This window comes from Lissotriton vulgaris, chromosome 9 (genome assembly GCF_964263255.1).
Source record: "Lissotriton vulgaris chromosome 9, aLisVul1.2, whole genome shotgun sequence".
Lineage (NCBI taxonomy): Eukaryota > Metazoa > Chordata > Amphibia > Caudata > Salamandridae > Lissotriton > Lissotriton vulgaris.
This window is the reverse complement of record NC_141697.1, coordinates 864,988,080-865,010,757: the sequence shown is the minus strand read 5'-3', so window position 1 is coordinate 865,010,757 and position 22,678 is coordinate 864,988,080. Positions and strand designations below refer to the sequence as shown.

Genomic DNA, 22,678 nt, shown 5'->3' with positions numbered 1-22,678 from the left:
GAAGCAGTGTCTAAAGAAGCTCCAGATGGTTCAAAACTCTGCGGCACATCTACTGCTCAATCTTCACAGGCATAAAACGGTATCTAATGAAATCCGCAAGTTGCACTGGCTTCCGGAACGTCAGCGCATCAAATTCAAGGCACTTTGTCTTGCCTACAAGGCCTTGAATCATACAGGCCCTACTTTTCTTCAGAATTTCTTTTTGTGGTACCAACCAACCACACATCTTCGTTCCATGGGGGCAAGACTTCTGTCAGTGCCTAGAATTCGTACTGCACATTGGGGTGGCCGTAGTTTTCATTACAGAACATCTAAACTTTGGAATTCTCTTCCACTTGAGCTTAGGAACACCAGCTCCTTAACTGGTTTCAGGAGAAAATGAAAAACCTGGATGCCCCAGGACTCAGCTCAGAGCATGCTTATGGTAGTCCTTAGTGCCAAGACACCCTTGGGTATTCGTGCGCTTTTATCAATTTAATTGACCTTAACATTAACATATGCTTTTCAGGAGGAAAGTAACAAGCACACGGATCCAAGTACATGGAAGATACAGAGATGCACAATGGAAGAAATACATGTGGACCAAAGATGCACCAGATAAACTCCGGTTTTCAAGTGTTATTGTACTTGAATTTTTTTTAACATAATTATTCTACATGTTTATACAAAGCAATACACAAAGATAAGTACATATCTATAGTAAAAAATAAATGATTATACGCGTATGAGTCTCTTGGATATATTTCTCTCTATTCTGCATACTTTCGCTTATAACTTGTGTACTATTCTATACACTACTTTCTTGCCCACAGGACAGATCTATAAATGTGCTAATTTAAATAATTAATATATGCATTTCATTTATTTCCAGGAAAAAAAAGATTGTCTATCATCCGTATTTACCATCATGAATTTAGTCATGACTGTTATGGACATCATTATTGGTGGCACTGAGACTATCACCACCACCACCTCATACGGATTACTTGCTCTCATGAAGCATCCTGAAATTCTAGGTAAAAAATATTACTATCAATTGAAATTTGATTGAAGACTATTGATTCATCCTTTTGCCTGTCAATATGCTTTTTTCATAGAGTCTCTAGTACATACAGCACTGAAAATATTGGTTATCTGCTGGGCTGTTGAGATCAAGCAAACTTCCAACAACTAACATCACATAAAACAATTACATTTGTTTCTGGTCAAAAGATTCACAGTTCAGTATACAACATAGGACTTAATTTAGCCCTTGATGGATAGACTGCAAAACATCTAGCATATCATATTCTGCTCCTCTGCCAGTCTGGTGACCAGTCTGCCTAAAGTGAAGTCACTATCTATTTGATGGGGATTTTTGCAGAAAGTTGGTACTTTTCTTTGTTTTTCAAAGACAAATCCACAAATTAGGGAGGCCAGTGTTTTTGGAAAGGAAAAATACAAACCATGTTTTGTATTAAGTTGGAGCAATAAGGTTATATAGTAAGGTAACAACTTGATGCTCAAGGTATGTTGCCTTACTTTTGTGTACTGCGTTTTTATAGTGCTTTGGTGTAGTAATTCACTTTTTTACAATTAGTTGGGTGATAATTTGTTGCCTCTTTTCCTCGAGGGTTTGATAATATTTTTAATAATACTCTGTACATTTTGGGATCAAAATATTGGTGTAATGTGTTTTGTGATTTAAGTCTTGCTAATTAGAAATATGTAATATATGGTGTCTTTCATGTTTTTTGTACTTTTGTAGAAAATGTTTGGTTGCTGCCCAAGTCCTGAGGAGGCCTAAAACAATATAGGCTGTAACGCGTCGACTTTAGTTTATGTTGGCATCACTGAAAGATAGAACTAAATCAATTGGTTTTTTAAGAGCCGCAATTTGAGAGGGAAGTATAAATCGCTATTTCTTCCCAGGCTTCTTTTTGTTTGAACCTTGTGATGACCAAGAAAAAGGAATAAGGTTGATTAATATGTGCTATACCTTTCCTTTGTTATGAACAAGTGGGCACTGAACAAAAGTGTTTTTTGTACGTTGTATTAATGTTTTTTACTGTAGATAGTATGTATAATATGTAAAAATGTATATAGATTCAAATTTATGAGTTGAATGTATATATATATGTAAAAACAAATGAAAATTATGAGTTGAATGTATATATATATGTAAAAAACAAATGGTGAAGTAAATAGAAAATAAATGATAAATATAATATGAGAAAAACGTACGTTTTCTACAAAAAACTGGTTGACTAAAGGAAGTTGAAAGAAACTAAATTTTGTTGTATTTGATTTATTGAGTTGATTAGATAGCGATTGGATGAAGCCAGAGAGACTGATGTTTTGATTATTTCTGGATTTATTGGTTAAAAAATTGAAAACAGTTAATTCATGGTATCTGTCTGAGCAATAGATGTAGAGAATTGGTACCATAGGCATCACTTTATAAAAGTCTACCCTAAAATCATCTGCCACTGCTTTGAATTGTAGTGATTTCTCTTCTGGACACAATTTGGTTCCCTTTTAGTTGAATATGTGACGTTAAAATACAAACAACTATAACTCATGCTTTTATATCGCAGTTTTTACAACACAACTACCATTACATCGCATGATTTTACAATGCATACCATTACAACACATTTTTTTAAACTATCATTACAAGGCATGCCATTACAACGCATTCCATTACTATGAACACCATTACAAGGCATACATCTTTTAGTGCAACAGTCGGGTAAGTGTTGGATAGTCTAGGGGTAAAAATTACTATTCCCCCTTCAGTGAGTGCAACAGTAAGGAAAGTGTTGAATAGAGTAGGGGTCAAAATTACTATTCCCACTCCAGTGAATGCAACAGTAGGGAAAGTGTTGGATAGCGTGGGGGTAAAAGTTACTGTTCCCTCTCGAGTCAGTTCAACACTAGGGAAAGTGTTGGATGGTGTAGGGGTAAAAATGACTATTCCCATTGCAGTGAGTACATCAGTAGTGAAATTGTTGGATAACGTATGGGTAAAGATTACCATTCCCAACAACCCCAAAACCCGTACCCACCCTATGTTGTATAGCATTTTAGGACCCTAGTGTAAATTTCCCGATTCATGCCCTTATATAGGTATAAATCACCCTATCCTTATATAGGCATAGAAATCATACCCATATTTAGACATAGCTCATGCAGTCCAAATACGGCATGGCTACTTCCACTAGTTCTGAAAATCCACAACGATTTCTTGGAAAACTCGTCTTCAGCAGCTAGGGACTTCCCCTTGCTTGAATATTGATTTATCCAAGAACTCGAGGAGTTTTCAAAGAACTGAGACTCTTTGATGACGTTATTATGTCCAACCTTACATCAATCTCGGCACCTTCAAGGTATAAATATGCCCACACTTGTCCAAGCAAACACACGGTGGTTTGGAGCAGTTCGACTATCTACTTGCCCGACGCATCTCGCTGCAGCAAGTGCCGAAGGAAGCCAAACCTCCAGCAGACACACTGAGAGAGATGCTGTCTTTTCTCTTGCCGTGAAATCCAGTTCCATTGCTTCCAAGCGACCCTTGCGGGTTGTTGGGAAATCGAGTCCTGAGACAGAGAGATACCAGACCTCCTTCATTCTAAACCAAGGCACGGAGCTGATTAGACCCTAAGAGAAATCTTGGATAGATTCTTGGCAAAAAGAATACTAAACTTCTGCTACACCACACTTACTTCTTCCCTCGTACTAGACTTAGGTTAGGTACATTGGGGTAGGCATATTTTAGAAGCACCAGTTGAGTACTTTTAGTCCTTATTTATTTAATGTATGTATTCTATGTATTTAATGGCTTAGAAACCATACCATGCTTTTAAAGTATTATTTCATAATTCTCTTCTTGCTGTACATTATACTTTACAACCGGCATTACGATTGTAGCAGTTCATTTCTTCTGCATGAGAAAGAAGACTGTTCAATAAATACCTTTTATTGAAAACGCCCATCTCTCTATTTCTCTGCACCTCTGGTGAAACGAACCATGCACGATTGACTGAGTGAAATATCTATCTATTGTTTCCACGACTCTGAAGATACATTTTATCTTGGGGAAACAAAGTTGTGATGTTTATGCGGTTGTCAGAAACTAATCCCTTCTTGTTTATTCGAGAAAGTTTCTAGTGACCTCTGAGCTAGCTGGCACTCACAATTAAGTTTAATATATTCGATAGAGACCAAGTCGACCTAAGTCCCACGCCAATTCTATAGGAGATATTATTCCAATGCGCAGAGCCTATTGGGAATATAGGAACTACACTACACCTAAAACTTTAAATTCTCCATTACTAACCTTATGGTGCGTTGTTATGCCTTTTGTTGTAATGGCATGCATTGTAATGGCATGCGTTGTAATGACATGCGTTTTAATGGCATGCATTGTAATGGCATGCAATTCAAAGGCACTTGCGTTGTAATAGTTGTGTTGTAAAGACATTGCGATGTAATGCCTGCGTTGTAATGGATGTTTCCCCTTTAGTTTTGTGTATTAGATGGTTTACGCTGTCTCTGCTTTGCACAGCCACACATAATACATTTGTTTTCATGACATTATTTTAGGAATATGATGTACATGTTCTCTGTTATTCAGGGATTCTTCTTGGGATTCAGTCTGCACATTTCATCCAAGGTTGCAGAGAACACATAACAACATACTATACTGTTTTCTTTGCCTGGTTAGCAACAGCTCCTAATGTTCTAGACATAATATGGTAGCAAAGCTGCAGTTTTCAAAATCAGTAGCATTGATCATGTAAACTGTATCTTGTCCCCTTGGGTGCAGAGAGGAGAAATCCGGCAGGGAGAACTGTCCTGCAAGAAATGCACTCAGAGCCTGACATGCAGCCTTGCATAAACTGAGTTGACACTCATGATGCTGGCCACCTAACTACATACTTCAGGTACATGGTATATTGCCAATCGCAGAAATCACTTATATATCCCTGTGTCCCCATAGTAAGGGTAGGCCTAGACAGGTAGATAGTTTGCCATGGTGTGGATGTTTACTTATACAATCTGATAGTATTGCTAATTACTTTGTTTAGTTTCTTCTTCCTAGTGATCGCAGCACATATACTGCATATTAGACTACGAACATTTCAATAAATTTATAGTAAACATTAATTTGTCTCTCTTATCTTCACTGCGGACATGCATGAGTGAGTGACAAGAGTTAAGGATTTGTTTCCACGGTTCCCTTGGAGACTAGAGTGCCATGTTTTATGTTGCCAATATCACCTACGACTCTGGGAAGGTTAGGAGTTTAGATGAGGCACTGTGAGCTAGCCAGGATTTGGGCTGGCAGACACTGACATTATAGAGAGACTCAGTCCCTACACTCGGATGTCCTGTCATCCCAAGGCACACTTCTGCTTTACCAGCAAAACCCCTACGACATTAAGCTACCAACATTGGTCTAAGACTTATTTAACAGATCTCCTGAGTAGTACTTGTATGTGCCCATAGTACCCTTACACCTCCTCTGGAATTGTCTATGGTGTTGGGGATTAATCCTCCACAGTATTTTAGGAAGCACCTAATTTTTCTATTGATTTTTCAAGCTTGAACCTTTAAAATGATTACCCATATTAGTGTAAGCACTCTGTTTCAATTAAAGTTTTATTAGTGGGGGCTCCGCAGCCTATAGCTATAGCTGACAATTGCAGATCTGTTGTCTATGCACACTTAAATTTACGTGGTTTTGACAATGTTGGTGGTGACATAATCTTCGTGGTTGAAGCCCACGATGCCTATTGTTTGGAAGTATTTTATTCTTGGGTCAATTTTCCAGCTGTGGATGCTAATACTCAGGCATATATTGATGTTCCACCACCACAACAATTGTGTATCAGCTCCTATAAACTCCACTTTCACTTTGAAAACATCAAAATTGGTTCTGAGGTGCCTTTATACACGTACTAAGTTGTGTATGCATGTATCCCCTTATTAATAAAGGGGCCACCAGGCCAGCACAAGCTGGTTATATACTATACCCTTACCTATAAAATCTCGATGGTAATGGGCTGCAGCAATTATACAATGGTCTAGTTTCACCTCCATTTTGTAAGCTGCAGTTTCCCTGTGCCCCAGATTGAAGTGAACCCAATGACCAGGAGAAGGTAAGGAGGCAGACTAGTGCTGTCTCTTTCCTATGATTTAAAAAGTGATTTTCCCTACCCACAATTGCATCATTTTTAACTGTTTTTGCTTGTGGTTGTTACAATTTGAAAATCGAAGTTTTTTAGCTAGGAGAGTGAGTAAAGTTTTATACAAACAGTATTGTTAGAGGGCAAAGTTTGTTAGGCCCTTACCTGCAGAAGTCCAAATTGTTGATTGAGCCTGTCTGTCTCCTAGGAGAATCTGAATTGAGGAGCAGTTTCCAACTCCCTGACCAGCAAACCTTGCCTGAGGTCACAGGATTCTTATATAGTCTGCTATTGGATGGTGCATGTGTGCACTGATTGCATTTGTGGTTTCTATTGGGTTAGGGTTAGTGTTCTCGTTGATTGGGTATTTGAGGGTACTGATTGGTTCCTGGGCCAGTGATTCAATTGATGTAGGGCTTTGGGTTACTGATCTGATTGGTGGATAGGTAACAAAATGTCTTTATCCTGAGCAAAAAATAGTAATGTCCAAGAGTACGAAGAACTTCTTTAATTTCAAGTATTCATTTCATGACAGTCACATCCAGTAATAGAATATTTACAATATAGTTGGTACATTGGTAAGTACATTCACAACCAGGCGATAGGCATAGCCAACACGTGTTTCGCCATTGGGTCATCACCCTTCGACTTCCTCAGGGCAAAACTATGTAGAAACAATCATATGAATTCCAAAGGGCAGATGTGTTCCAAATTCTTTTAAACCTCTGTCTTCAAATAGTCCATAACACCATTGAATATATTTAGAAGATCCTACAATTCCAGTTGAGAGCACTCCCATATGATACCCATCTGATTGGTGAATAGGTTTAGGGTTTCAGATTGGTTCCTGGTGCTGGGCTTTCCATTGGATGTAGGGCTTAGGGTTTCCTGGGGGCTTGGTTGCTGGGACTAGGGATGGGACGAGGGCTAGGGTTAGGCTTTCTATTGGATATAGGGCTTAGGGTTTCCTGTGTGATTGGTTGCTGGGACTAGGGTTGGGAGTAGAGGTGGGGTTAGGATTTCTATTGGCTATAGGACTTAGGGTTTTCTATGTGATTGGTTGCTGGGACTAGGGTTGGGACTCTGGTTGGAGTTTAGGCTTTCTATTGGATGCAGGGTTTAGGGGTTTGTGCCTGACTGAGTGCTTGGACTAGGGCTAAGATTGTTTGCAAGGTCTTGGTCTCCTATTGGTTATAGGGTTTAGGGCTAATGTTATGATTGGTTATTGTTTGGACTAGAGTTCCCATTGGCTGAAGGGGTCACCTGATTACTAGGGCTGTATAAGGCCAGGGTTCAGGGCAGCACAGACTGGGCATCGAGGCTAAGGGTGGGGAGGACAAGGGTGAGTGCCCGTTTGAGCTTGTTTGAGACAGATCGGGACTAGGACCAGAAAATACTCACCCTACACCAACCACACCCAGAGTAACACATTCTCAGCACATGGACTCTACTCATTTACTACAAACTAGACCTATACAAAATTCTATGGCTCAGCACCCATTACAAAACCACACAAACCACACCTATACACACTTCTATCGCAGCTACCAATTATTTCCACTACCACCTACAAACAGTACACAACTCTATCCTATACCACTAGTAAATACACTCATGACTAACACAACCCTATTCAACACCACACTGAATTATATCCCAACCAGACACACTCCCTAATTACTCCTAACAGAACCCTTTTTTCATTAACAAACCTATACTTAGCCTTCCATCATTTTTCCAACCAACACCCTCCTCTTCTTTCGACCACAATAAGACAACCAAACAACATTTACACTCCACTGCACCATACATATTACCTCATGTAGCAAACAAGTCTAAGATAAACACTCACAACTCTATTTCATCACCTCTTACACACAACATACACTCTACTCACAAACACATCACCACCCTCTTTATCTTACAACTTTCACTCAAAAACAATATTATACTGACAAATCCATCTCATATAACAAATACATTGGCATCTCCTTTCACTACTCCTCAAAAAGAAAACATACCACACATACCAGCATAACAACATTTCTCAAGCACAACACCTAATAATACTTACCTTCACAAACTACAAACATACACCTGCCATTCAAATTACACAAATGAACAAACTCCAATACCAAGCTTTCGCTCTTCCACCACATCCAACACATAAGCAGCATCACATAAACTCTCTTTCAACCGCCTCTCATCCATTGGACAATTTAGAACCTAACTACATGATCCACATGCTGCACCGCCACCCCTAACTCATACACCTTTCGCTGTAAACAGACACAAACAACATAAGCAACATGCCATACCTCACAACTTCACTTCTCCATGTCTACTGCACAACATGGTTATGCCAAAAGAAATACAGCACACAATCTCACTCTCAGACACCATCTCCACTACCTACATACGCAGACCCATCAAAATGCCTTCTTAGCCTGCTGGACAAAGACACAATACAGAAAAGCGACACGATTGCTATCCTCGTATACCTAATACCAACACTAAGGACACATCAGCTGCAAACCCACAAAATACTCCTCACTGCTCTACAAAACAAAGTCACACTGTCTTCAAAGCACATTCTCTAAACTGTCTACTAATAAATGCTCGATCACTCTCTAAGAAAAAACATCACATCCAAGCACTTGTCACTGACACAAAACCAGACATACTATTCATAACTGAATCATGTTTGGGAGACGATAAGGCTCCATTTCTGCATGAAGCCATTCCTCTAGGCTATCAAATGATGACCCAAAATCGTATAGGCAAAAAAGGAGGTGGCCTAGCAGTTGTGTTCAGGCAAACATTACATATTACTAAAGTTGACAACCTCTTCATAAAAGATTATGAGACCCTTTTCACCAGATGCAGTCCTACACCGTCTTCCTACTGTAACTTCCTGCTCCTTTACAGACCTCCACATAGAAAGGCAATATTCCCAGATGCACTTCTAGACATGGTTTCAAACCTGATAGCACTGCAATCCAACATATGTGTTCTTAGTGACTTCAATATTTGGTTTGACAAACCAAATATTCCTGATCCAAAAACAATCATCGCTGGCCTAGAAGCAGTGAACATGCATCTGATTATCCACAAACCCACACACATCGCTGGACACATCCTAGATGTCATTTCTGCTGATACAGCACTAGTTTCCTTTCAAACGATGACTCCGATCACATGGTCAGACCACCATTTGCTTGCCTTCCAACATGAAGCAACACTAAGCGACGTACCGAAAACTATCATACGTGCATTCACCTATCGGCCATGGAACAAACTCAATTTGGAACATTTAGACACGCAACTAATATCAAGTAGAATACAAGCACCTTGGAGAAATACAGGGATAAAAAAGATAAAACAACAAATTAGAAAGCTACAACAAGCCTGGCTCAAAACAAACGCCAACCAAGGCAAATTTCGCCTACAGAAAATGAACAGATTGTGCAAGTCAGCTCTCAAAAATATGAAGAAAAAATACTATTCAGACAGAATTCAAAATGCTTAATGTGCAAATAAAGAATGAATCTTGTAAGCCAAAATGCCTTGAAGCAGCTCATCCCGTTACTCAAGAGTTCACAGACAAACTGGCAAATCATTACATAGACAAAGCAGACATGTTGGACTCATATTTAAAACAGAGACAAAGAATCAGAACTAACCTTTTTAAAAACTACAGTTGAGGAATACTCTAACCTAACCTCTCTGTTCCTTCCAACACATTTCACACGATGAATTTATGGACCCAGTCAAAGCAAGCAGGCCTGCTGGCAGCCCATCTAATCTGTGTTCACCGCAAACCTTCACAACAATTTTTCTAACAACCTCTGCTGCCCCTCCAGTAAGGAAAATTATCAACAGCTCCTTAAATACTAGAGTATTTCCAGAAGAACTCAAAAAGTCATTCATACATCCATTACTGAACAAAACAAACTTGGACCCTCTGAACCCTGACAACTACAGACTGATTTCAAATGGACCTTTAATGGACAAACTGATAGAAAGAGCTGCTTTCACCCAGATGTCACAATTCACTGAAGAGAATGCCATACTTTCAGACTTCCAAAGAGGATTCTATCCTGGAAGAGGCGCAGTATATGCCTTTCTTGCCATCTTGGATGACCTGAAGAACACAGTTAACTGCAACGGGGTTGCTGCCTTAATTCTCTTGGACTTCTTGACTGTCTTTGACATGGTTGACCAGGACACTCTGCTAGAAAGACTCTACGAAGCTGTCATAGAGGAGAATACTCTAGACTGGATCACGTCCTACCTTTGCAACAGAACTACTGTCATCCATACCCCACCTTTCTTGTCCAAACCAAACTTCACAAAGCATTGGTCTCGCAAGGCTCTCTTATCTCGCCCATGCTTTTCAACATCTACATGAAGTCATTACCGGCACTGAACAATCAATTTTACCTCACGTGCTATAACTATACCGATGACACACAAATACTCCTTCAACTGCAATGCCCTAAAGACATTGAAAACTCTGCAATTTTCAGTTTTCTCAGAGGATCAATGAATGACGAGGAACCATCTCAAATGTAATGCTTCCAAAACTGAAATACTCATGTATCATGTATTAAAATATCGATGGAAGTAAGAAACCTCTGAATGACCATGGACTCCAAGCTATTGATGAGTACCCAAGTGGACAAACTAGTAATATGAAGCTTTGTTTACTATAAAAACTCAGCAACAAATCTTCCCCCATTTGGGATAATCACACAAGGTCCAGGCTACCATCTCCCTTGTTTTGTCCAAACTCGATTATGCCAATAGCCTCTACCATGGATCACCTTTAACAGTCATGAAAAGACTACAACACATTAAGAACTCAGCTACCAGACTACTCTTACATATAAAACCGCAAGACCATATCTCCCATGCATTGAATGCTCTGCATTGGTTACCGTTTGCCAGAAGATCCACGTTCAAGCTGCTTTGTATCACCCACAATGCAATACATGGAGCCGGACCTCTCTTCATCAGGAATAAAATCACAAAACACATTCATCAAAGGAACCTCTGCTCTAGAGTGGCACCTCGCCTCAATATCCCAAGATACAAGAAAAAAACAATGGGTGGCACATCATTCTCTGTTCAAGCAGCCAAACTAGGGAACTCTTTACCCCCAGCATAAGATCCACAAATAACCACCTTCTCTTCAGAAAGCTACTCAAGAATTGACTCTTCCCCACATAACCACCATACACAAACAGATAGAAATAGCATATCTCTCTGTATAAAAGCATGCATTTCAACTATAGATATGTACCTACAAATGTGTAAACGGGTTAAATAATTATGTTTAAAAAAGTTATCATATATAGATACTGATTAGCTTTGCTTAAAACATTGTATATATTGTATATATTGCTGATAGTTACGCTAGTCTATGTTTATAACATGTATGTAAGTGACTGCATAAGTACATCTTTTTATCATAACAATTTATCAACAATTGCTTCACTATTGATCTACAAATATATATATATATATTAGAACCAACAAACACAGTGCTCCTGCACTAAATCGCCATGACCTCGCCACTTGCAGCGGCTTCCGTGGTGAGGGGGCGAGCCTCGAAACAGCACATAAATCACTGTTCTAATCCCAAAGAGAACAACAGAAACCACAGACTCCAAACTGGCTTCTTAGGCAGTGATTTTATTTAGCAAGAATTTTGCAACTCTACGCATTTCGGGACCTCGTCCCTTGATCACAAGTGCCGTTAGTGAAATCATGTTTCTTTAAATCAACATGTGACTTAACAAAAACAAAAGGTAGTGGAAACAGACTTACAATCGAAAGTGTGTATTTCTTGCAAATTAAGCAGATTTAGACAAATATTACTGCCGCTTCTGTCAGAGATAAGTAACTAACATCAGTCAAACGTCATCAGTAAATGTCAAATAAAAAGAACTGAATGTTGCAATAAACTGCACCGCAATGTAAACTCGCGAAAGCAGACTGGGAGTCCTTATTCTAAAGACCTGCATGTTCAATTGTTGTCATTCAACATTAAAGCTAGTGAGCATTTTAATGTAAAGGCACAATAGGTTTCTTCGGAAAAATTACTTTATGCGGAAAAGTAAACCTGCATCTCCGTGCTATAATCGTTGCCGCAGTATGCATTTGAGGTGCGTACTCCGCTTTGTGACTAGTATCTATCCCTTACGCAGTGCTCTTTGTAATCGGACTCAACATTGATAAACCCAAACAGTCATAAAGAGGTGTCATGCCCAAGTGGGCTGGCAAATTGACATAGATACTTTTGCTCTCTAGCGTTTCATCTGACAGATAACAGGAGGCATCATCTGTAAACAAAAACAAAACATAAAAACAATTACGTAAGTGAAAAAAATAACTGAACATTAATCAAAACTTACACCAACGGTGATGTTAAAATATAAGATACTACATGAGGCGAGCGATTGTACTTCTCTAAAACTATGTCTACAATATTCCAACAGACCAGCTACCAATCTCATCCTTGTCATTTGATTACCTTCAAAACTAAAACACAGCTTACTGATTTAACCAAGATGTACAGAAAGCTCTTCATCACAGTTGTGCCCTATCTGGGCTAGTGTCCTGTACTGTACAAACAATTTTGACTCCAGACGCCACAGATTCAACACTCTAGTGCCACCCCTTTAACTTATTTGCACCATATCTAATACACAAAAGCTAAGTAGATTCGTGTTTTGACTATGATGACTCTGAAAGTGTTGTGCTATCGGGTATTGCTTATCTCCATTTTTAATAGCACGAAGATGTTCAAGTATCCTTTTCTTTGCTTTATGTATTGTATTCCCCATATAAACTTTCTTGCAGGGACAGAAAAGGGCAAGACAGCGAACTCAACAATCTTGCAACAGTTTCACTTCTTTCATATTTTTGCTGTTCTTGCAGGCTTTGTAATTCCAGCATGTGAAAAACCCTTTAATTCCTATTGGTTTTATGATTGATGATTCTACTGCCCTGCATAAGGTGTCCTTTAGGGATTTCGCTCTCTTGAAAGTAATTTGAGGGGAGGCCTCAACACTATTTGCTAAATCTGGGTCTGTCTGTTAGACCGCCCAAAATTTACTAAGACTCTTCCATACTTTGTAGGCCCGTCTGTTGTATGTTGTGATAAATCTGATTTTATCTGGAATTTCTTCTTTATCATCCTTTTTCACTGCTAAAAATGATGCCCTAGATCTTTCAGCCACTTTAGCTTTTGCCTTATTAATAACCAACAGTGAATATCCTCTTTCGAGGAATCTCTTAGTCATGATTTCTTCTTTTGCACTGAAACTCTCAGGCGTACTACAGTTGTGTTTTGCCTGTAAGAGATCACCCTCTGGTATGCTGTTAATCAGTGAACTTGGACGGCAACTTTGTGCGTGTAACAAACTGTTACCCACAGTAGTTTTCCTGAAAAGTGAACTCTCTAGTTTTTCATTCTGAACTCTGAGTCTAAGATCTAGAAACTCTAGTCTGTCTTTTGACCATTGACTGGGGAACTTCAGATTAAAACTGTTCATGTTGAGAGCGCTCACAAATTCTATTGCTTCATTCTCAGTGCTCTTCCAGACACAGAAAATGTTGTCTATGTAACGGACTCACGTGGCCACCTTTTCTTTAAACATAGATGGCTCTCTTACTACTTTCTCTTCCCAGTATCCCATGTAGAGTCCTGCAAAGCACGGAGCAAAGCAGGTCCCCATAGTTGTACCAAGGGTCTGTTTAAAGATCTTATTATCGAAGAGAAAGTAGTTTTGTGTCAATCAAATTGACATCATCTCTATAAGCATCTCTGGATGAAAAAGATATAAAATCGATCTTTCATTGAATCACTGTTCTAATCCCAAAGAGAACAACAGCAACAACGGACTCCAAACTGGCTTCTTAGGCAGTGATTTTATTTAGCAAGAATTTGGCAATTTGACGCGTTTTGGGATATATATATACACCAATTGCCCAAAGCAACGAAGATGCACTTGACAACGTGCCGACTGTGCAGTGTACCATTTCAAATTGCAAAATACCCAACACGTTTCAAGGCAGAACACCTCTTCATCAGGGGTTTCACTTTACAAATAGAGCAATGAAATCTCTTTGTTCAATTTTGCCGCTTTATTCTGATAGGCTAATGGCCCCCAGTGGGCCATGTTACCTTCCTTTATGCATCTATATACCTTCATATACTTATGGATCTATATCTTTATTACTTTTGGATCTACATATTTAATTATTTTACTGATGTATTACTTTCCTTCTAATTTAGCATATCAAATGCACTACCCTATTGTTCGCCCCATACCGCTCTCAAAATATCCTCTAGCTCAACTCTCTAACTCATCTCAAACCTTTTTCCACAACTTTTTCCAATGCACCCCCCTATTTCTCACCCTATACCTCTATCAATATATCCATTACCTCCACTCTCTCATTCATCTTAATCCCCATACCACTAATATGATCCCCAAAATAACCCTTTTAAGAATGTTCCCTACTCCACTCCTCCTTGCATCATCTCATACCTTTTTTACTATTCCGATCCCCCCAAACAATCCTTTCTAACCCCTTTCTCTGACTCTTCTCCCTCACTTTTACTCAGCCTCCTCCACCTCCCTTTTACTCATCCCATGTCTACGCCTACTGACATTAGCTCCAAAAAGCAAAAAAAAAAAAATCTAAATCCTTCCCATCTGCCCCTCCACTATCCTTTTCAATCCAAATAACTGACTAACATATCAACCACTAAAATTACTTTCATATTTTCACTATACTAATTCACCACTAATCCTTCATGGGTTCCGAAGTCGCGTGCTACTTGCCGAAAAAGCACTTCAACACCCCATCAAGGGTAGCAAGCACTATATAAATGCAAATCCATATTTCCTTCTCTATCCCTTCACTATCTTTTATCCTTCCTAATCCAAATAACTGACTAACATATCCACCACTCAAATTACTTTCATATTTTCACTATACTAATACACCACTAATCCTTTATGGGTTCCAAAGTAGCATCCAACTCGTCGAAAAAGCACTTCAACACCCCATCACGGGTAGCAGGCACTATATAAATCCAAACCTTTTTCCCTCATCTATCCCTCCACTATCCTTCTCAACCCAAATAACTGACAAACGTATCAACCAATCAAATTGCTTTCATATTTTCACTATTCTATTTTACCACTAATCCTTCATGGGTTGCGGAGTAGAGTGCTACTCGCCCCAAAAAGTGCTTTATCACCTCATCAGGGGTATAAAGCGCTATATAAATGCAATTACAATCCAATATAAACGCTTAACTCAGGATGATATGTGAACCTTGATGACTGTCTCAGCAAGACCAGCTTTAGCAGGGCAACCACAGTTGCCTGCTGTACCTGCAATAAGTCCTGTAATTAGTCATTCAATTATGGGTAACATTTCCAAAATTTCTTTTTAGATAGCCCAAAACAATTATCAGATTGAAGTTGTGTTTTACCTTACAGGACCACAAGACAAGCACAGAATATTGACTATGTGTTTACCTCATGGGATAGTTCCACAAATAGAATACATTGCCACTTAGGGCACAGTCTTTGTTGCAGTCTATATCATCACACATGGTACCCTTTCTATGTCAGCCTTGCAGGAGGTGTTAAAATAAATACAGAACAAATGATGGGCAGCTGCTGCCCTGGATTTGGGGATGAAATTAATGGAAAATGTTCCCGTGGTCGCCTCAATGATTCTGTCAAACATTAAAGGTGAAACAGCATATTTCGCTATAAACCAGTGGCTTGCGCAGGTGCACCAGTTAACCAGGAATGTGAGGGACCTATAATTATTGCTGACGTATATACTTCTATGGGTCCCAATATTTGGGGACCAGGACAATATACCACAACTTGGTGAACCTGGTTCCAACAAACACACTGCCAAGCAGAACCCAGAGTTTACAAAAAAGTATGGGACAAACCCAAACCTAAAGAAAAAACTAGGGGGCATATTATCAAGGGGGTTTATCTCCGCATTTTTGGCTTTAAAAGCCAAGAAAGCGGAGATAAAATGATCTCCCTATTACCTAGCTGTCGCTAACACCAGTTAGCGACAGCTAGTAGGAGATAGCGACCATCTTGGGGCCCACTTTGCAGGTCAGTGATATTTATCACTAATGACATGCAAAGTGGGCGTGCCAAGATGTTAGCGACTGGAAACAGTCGCTAACATCGCTATCTCCTATTACCAACTTTTGGAGATATTCGCGCTAAGCGCAAATATCTCCAAAAGCTAACACCTGCCCTGAGCAGTTCTTAGCCATGTTATCCAATGGGAGGTGGATAACATGGCTAAGAGCATTAGCTCGGTAATGCATGAATATCGCTGACTTTTCAGCGATATTCATGCATTGCGGCCGATTTTCATCGCATATGAGATAAACCTTGGTAATACCAAGGTTTATCTGCGATAAAAATCGCCGCAGCTCAGCTGTAAATTTTTGTCTCTAACCAAGCAATAGCGATAATTATCGCTATTGCTTGGTAATATGCCCCTAGGTCTCGAGGAGATTGTTTTTCATTGGAGCCCTCAGACAGATGTTATAATTTACGTGTTCTCACACAGTTGAAAGGACCCGATAGGTATCAGCATTCTGATACTTGTCCTACTTGCTCATTTCAAGACTCATTGAGAAAACAGTACAAGAGAGGAGGAATTTCCAAGCACAGACAGGAAGAGTACATGAAACTGAAAAAGAACTCACAAGGAGGAGAAACCATCAAATTTAAACTCTGATTTCAGAGAAAGAAAGTTGTGGCTTTAACCACAAAAATGCCACTTTCACTGAGAACCTCCTCCTGAACAGGTGGTGAGTTTCTGAGACAGTTTGGCAGAGGTCACTACAGTGCACCAGAATGTCCAGGAGTTTCTGTCCGCGAAAGAAACTGATAAATAAGTTACAACTCATATGCCAGAAAGGCGCATAGCCCCTCCATATAGATTATATCATTTGAATGTACAAATTAATGGTGACATACAGCGCACCATTCAGTAATATTCTGAGAAAATTTAACAATATCATATTAGATTCTTATAGCGGGCGTTGATTGGTCCCCGGAGTTTGTACGAACCTCCCCACAAGCTGAAGATGTTATAAATCACATACTTTTCTGTGTCTGTCCCTGATTTGGTCAAACAAGCCTATGCAGCAGATCGTGATGTTGCACAAGCCTCAGCTTTGTATCGCAATCATGTTGGCCGGGATAAGGATAGTCCTTGTCATACAGTTCAGCCCACAAATGCAACCAAATACCAAATAAAACAGGGTGCTAAAGTACCTGTTAGAGATATACTCTCACAATTAGAGCACCAGGTAGCAATTGATCTTTTTGTCTCACAAATGAATTACCCTCTTTTTCCTGTATTATAACTGGATCGTTTTATCATATAGTCTTGGACTGTAGCCATTTAAATAGTCATGCATGCACTGTTCCAATACAAAATACAAACAGTATGGCACTTATAATATGGTCCATAACAAATTTTAAACAACCATGGATATTTCCAAAGCCTTTTTCAGCCAGAATATTGCGCAGAAAGCACAGATTGGACTGCCTTGTTGCTCTTGCTATTCAACTTCTCCTTGCTCGCCTCCCCATGGGTGTTAGGAACAGTCCAGGACTGTTTGCTGCCTGTATTGGGACAATTCTACACAAAATTGCCCTGAAGGCCCTATCCTATGTAAATGAGTTAAACATACATTTAGCCAGAGTAGATTGCATAATATTGAGATTTACTGAATCTGGCTACAAGTTTAACTTTAAGAAATCTAATATAGCATTTCTATGAGTTCTATTTTTAGGATGCAAACTTATCCATGAGGGAAAAAGCCTGGCACCACACTTCACCAAACACTCCTAGGAAACTGCATCCTTACTTCAGATTCCTTAATTTTGGCAGAACTTATGTACCTAATTATGCATAGCACGTTAAATCATTATATGAATTAATTCTTCCTGATTTTTCTAGTTCACATTAGACTAAGGGTGGGCGTAGTTCGCGAAGTAACGCTACGCGAAGCTACGCGAAGTGCACTTCGCACTACGCGAACTTCACGTAGCACTACGCGTGCTGCGTAGTAGCATGTTCGCACTGTGCAAGATGTGTTTTCAATGATTGCACAGTGCGGACAAGCATCCGGCACTGTGCAATCATTGAAAACAGCATCTTGCACAGTGTGAGCTGTAGTTTTCTGCTGCTCAAGTAGATTATTACTCGAGCTGCACCTTTCTCAACGCAAACTGGTAGTTTCTCATTGAGAGCGGTCGCGAGCATGCGCAACCACTCACAATGAGAAACCTTACCTCCCTGCGTTGAGAATCTCGCCGGGATGTAATTTTGCTTGCTCGCGGTCGAGCACATGACGTTCAGGAACGCAAACAAGCAAAAAATGAGCGCTGCACTACGCTACGCTGCACTACGCGTGTTCGCACTGTGCTAGGTGCAGCTCGCGTAGTGCAAAATTGTGCAAACTTCGCAAACTCCGCGAGCGTAGCGTAGTGCTTCGTCCAGAGTTACATTGGACATCAGAGCATACAGACATACTTACATCACTACAATCTGACTTTTTTGTTACATGGCACTTACATACACGTGTAAATACTACAAACCTGGTTGTCCTTATAGCTGCGAGTGCCATTGTCTTTTCATACATCACTTTTAATGAGGGTGAAACAGTGCCAATTGCATATAAATCACATTTATATTCCACTGCGTAGATGCCTTTTGTATCCACTGAAAAAATACTGACTGCAGTGCAGATGGCTATAATTAAAGAAAGGCCACTTGCACAAGGCAAATGCATTATTGCTGTTACTCCCACTCCAATCTTAGAGGCTATCACAAAAGCAAGCTTTCCAAGTGCTCCCATACATTCACTGACACATATAATCACTCACTTATATAGTCATTTATGCACCCAATGAATCATCCATACAGGCACTCATACACCCACCGATTCACCAATACACCTTGCTATATATATTTAACACTCATAAACTTGTTAAAAATCACTCACAGTCACTGGATGTTGTCATCAGTGATGTCATTTGAGATGTCATCAGTGATGTCACTGACCATGTCATGAGTGATGCAATATGTAAGGTCATAAGCAGTACATTGTGGGGGGCGTGAGTTACAGTTAGCTCAGCTAACTATAACTGCTGAATTTCTCTGACTTTGTATGAGTAAAATGTCAGCCTAACTTTAACGTACTTGTAACCTTTGAATCTTTCAATGAATTTTTGAGTTTTTTTAATTCGATTTCCTAACTATAACGTCCCCATAACCTTTGTTTTTTTATGTGAATTTGTAAGCCTTTTAAACTATAATTCCTAACTCTAAAGTCTCGGTAACCTTTTGTTTTTTCAGAGGATTTCAAACTTTTTTAATTCTATTTCATAACTATAATGTCCCTGTATTTTTTTTCTATAATTACATATTGAACATTACATATGTACGGTGCACCACTTATTGCTGTATTTATCATCTATTTATTTAAAAAGTACATTAATAATCTTATTTGAAGATATTTTGGATTTGTTCACCAACGTTGATATTGCAAAGGACACACAGGGAATACCTCGTATTTTTCACAAAGTCTAAAAGACATATATACACATATTTTATATAAAGTTTGAGTCAAGCTGTTTATTATGATATCAATGTAACATTCCCCATCTGTATTCATTTGTCAAAAAAACTACTTCAAAAACAAATTTTCGTTCTTCACAGCAATATTGGAGGTTGAAATGATGTCAGTAGTCATGAATACAAATGCCAAAGCGTAAAACAGATATATTGAAATTTTTTACGCAAAGTAAGAGTCTAGTTGTTTAGAAACATATTGGTTTAACTTTATTTTAACAATGCATTTAACAAAAACAAAAGGAATATGATTGGAGAATTATGCCGCAATCTTGCGGGTTCAGGAGAAAGAACTGCAGGAATCTGCACGGCCACGGCCACCGAGATCATCTGCCACATCCCTCAAGGATCCTCACTCAGCCCACAACTCTTCAATATCTACATGAGCCCCCTCGCCACCATCGCACAAAAACACAACATCAACATCATCTCCTACGCTGACGACACCCAGCTGATACTATCCCTCACCAAGGACCCAGCCACCGCCAGAACCAACTTCCAGGAAGGGATGAAAGAAGTAGCAGACTGGATGAAGCACAGCCGTCTCAAGCTCAACTCGGACAAGACGGAAGTCCTCATCCTCGGACAGTCCCCATCTGCCTGGGACAACTCCTGGTGGCCATCGGCGCTGGGAACCGCACCGACACCCACGGACCACGCACGCAACCTGGGCTTTATCCTGGACTCCTGCCTCACGATGACCAAACAAGTCAACGCCGTCTCATCCTCATGCTTCAACACCCTGAGAATGCTTCGAAAGATCTTCCGGTGGATCCCCACAGAAACCAGAAGAACAGTCACCCAGGCCCTAGTCATCAGCCGACTGGACTACGGGAACGCCCTATACGCAGGAACCACCGCCAAACTTCAGACGAGGCTCCAGGGCATAAAAAAAAACGCTGCCGCGCGAATCATCCTCGACATCCCTCACCACAACCACATAACCACCCACCTGAGAAACCTCCACTGGCTCCCCGTCAACAAAAGGATCATGTTCAGAATGCTAACCCACGCACATAAAGCACTCCACAACATGGGCCCCGACTACCTCAACAGCCGACTCTCATTCTACACCCCCACTCGCCTGCTTCGCTCCACCAGCCTCGCCCTCGCCATCATCCCACGAATACGCAGAACAACCTCCGAAGGAAGATCATTCTCCTACCTGGCAGCGAAGACCTGGAACTCCCTGCCCACTCACCTACGTCTGACCCGTGACCATCTCAGCTTCAGGAAGCACCTCAAGGCCTGGCTCTTCGAGCATTAGCAGCACCCCCCCCCAGTGCCTTGAGACCCTCACGGGTGAGTAGTGCGGCTTTATAAATGCTTTGATTGATTGATTGATTGATTAAACATCATCGCAAGCGGTTTGCTCTTTTAACATTTTTGCTGTGTTATTTTGTTCTGATTGCTAAAATGGAAACAAGCCACTGGTGAACAGACAAAATATCGACTCCAAAATATCGACTGGACATAATATCGAGTTTTAAATATAGACTGGACAAAATATCGACTGGACATAATATCGACTACAAAAATATCGTTTTTCAGGTAAGTGAAGTAATATCGACTGTTTAAAATATAGATAGCAAAAATATCGAATTTATAATAATATATAATATTTTATAGTGTATTTTTATGTAATAATATGTGTGAAAAGTGTGTATTAATGTAATAAAATATTTTATTAAATGGAATTTGTTTTTTTAATAATTGCGTTATGTAATTCTGTAGCGGGTTGTGGGTTTATAGGGGAATAGGGTGGGAAGTAATTTAATAATAATTAATTAATTAATATATGTTTGTAAATATTTATAATTAATAATTAATTGATAATTAATAATAATTAGTTAATTAATTAATATAATTGTGTACACATTTTGAATTAGTAATTAATTGGTAATTGATTAATTGTAATTAGTTAATTACATTAATTAGAGTACATTTTAATATATATAATTTTGTGTTATTGTTAAGTAATTAATTGGGAAAAATAATATTAATTAATTAAATAATTACAGCTAATGTGCTAATATATTTACTTTATTGTTATTGTTAATTAATAATTAATTGGTAATTAAATAATATTGATAAATTTTGGGTAAAGGAGTATTTTTAGGGTTCAGGGTCAGTTTTTAGTTTTTGGGTAAAGGGGCATTTTTAGGGTTCAGGGTCAGTTTTCAGTTTTTGGGTAAAGGGTCATTTTTAGGGTTCACGGTCAGTTTTCAGTTTTTGGGTAAAGGAGTATTTTTAGGGTTCTGGGTCAGTTTTTAGTTTTTGGGTAAAGGGGCATTTTTAGGGTTCAGGGTCAGTTTTCAGTTTTTGGGTAAAGGGGCATTTTTAGGGTTCAGGGTCAGTTTTCAGTTTTTTGGGTAAAGGGGCATTTTTAGGGTTCAAGGTCAGTTTTCAGTTTTTGGGAAAAGGGGCATTTTTAGGGTTCAGGGTCAGTTTTCAGTTTTTGGGTAAAGGGGCATTTTTAGGGTTCAGGGTCAGTTTTCAGTTTTTGGGTAAAGGGGCATTTTTAGGGTTCAGGGTCAGTTTTTAGTTTTTGGGTAAAGGGGTATTTTTAGGGTTCAGGGTCAGTTTTGGGTTTTTGGGTAAAGGGGTATATTTTAGGGTTCAGGGTCAACAAATAAGATTGTAATTTTTTTTTTTATTATTTTCATTTATTATTTAATTATTATAATTTAATTTAAGTATTTTTAAGTATATTTTAGTCATTAAAATTTAATATTAATTTAATTTAACACTGTTTTTAATAAAGTCGATATTTTTTACATCTATATTAT

At 39.2% G+C, this 22,678-nt stretch overlaps 1 protein-coding gene across 1 annotated transcript in view; it reads left to right on the top strand.

Annotated features, from left to right (window-relative positions):
- Window positions 1-22,678, top strand: part of LOC147692382 (cytochrome P450 2G1-like) — a 691,661-nt gene that overhangs the window by 360,936 nt on the left and 308,047 nt on the right. Inside the window, exon 6 of the mRNA XM_086938608.1 lies at window positions 872-1,016. Coding sequence (XP_086794734.1) covers window positions 872-1,016 — 145 coding nt within the window. The remainder of the gene's footprint in view (window positions 1-871; window positions 1,017-22,678) is intronic.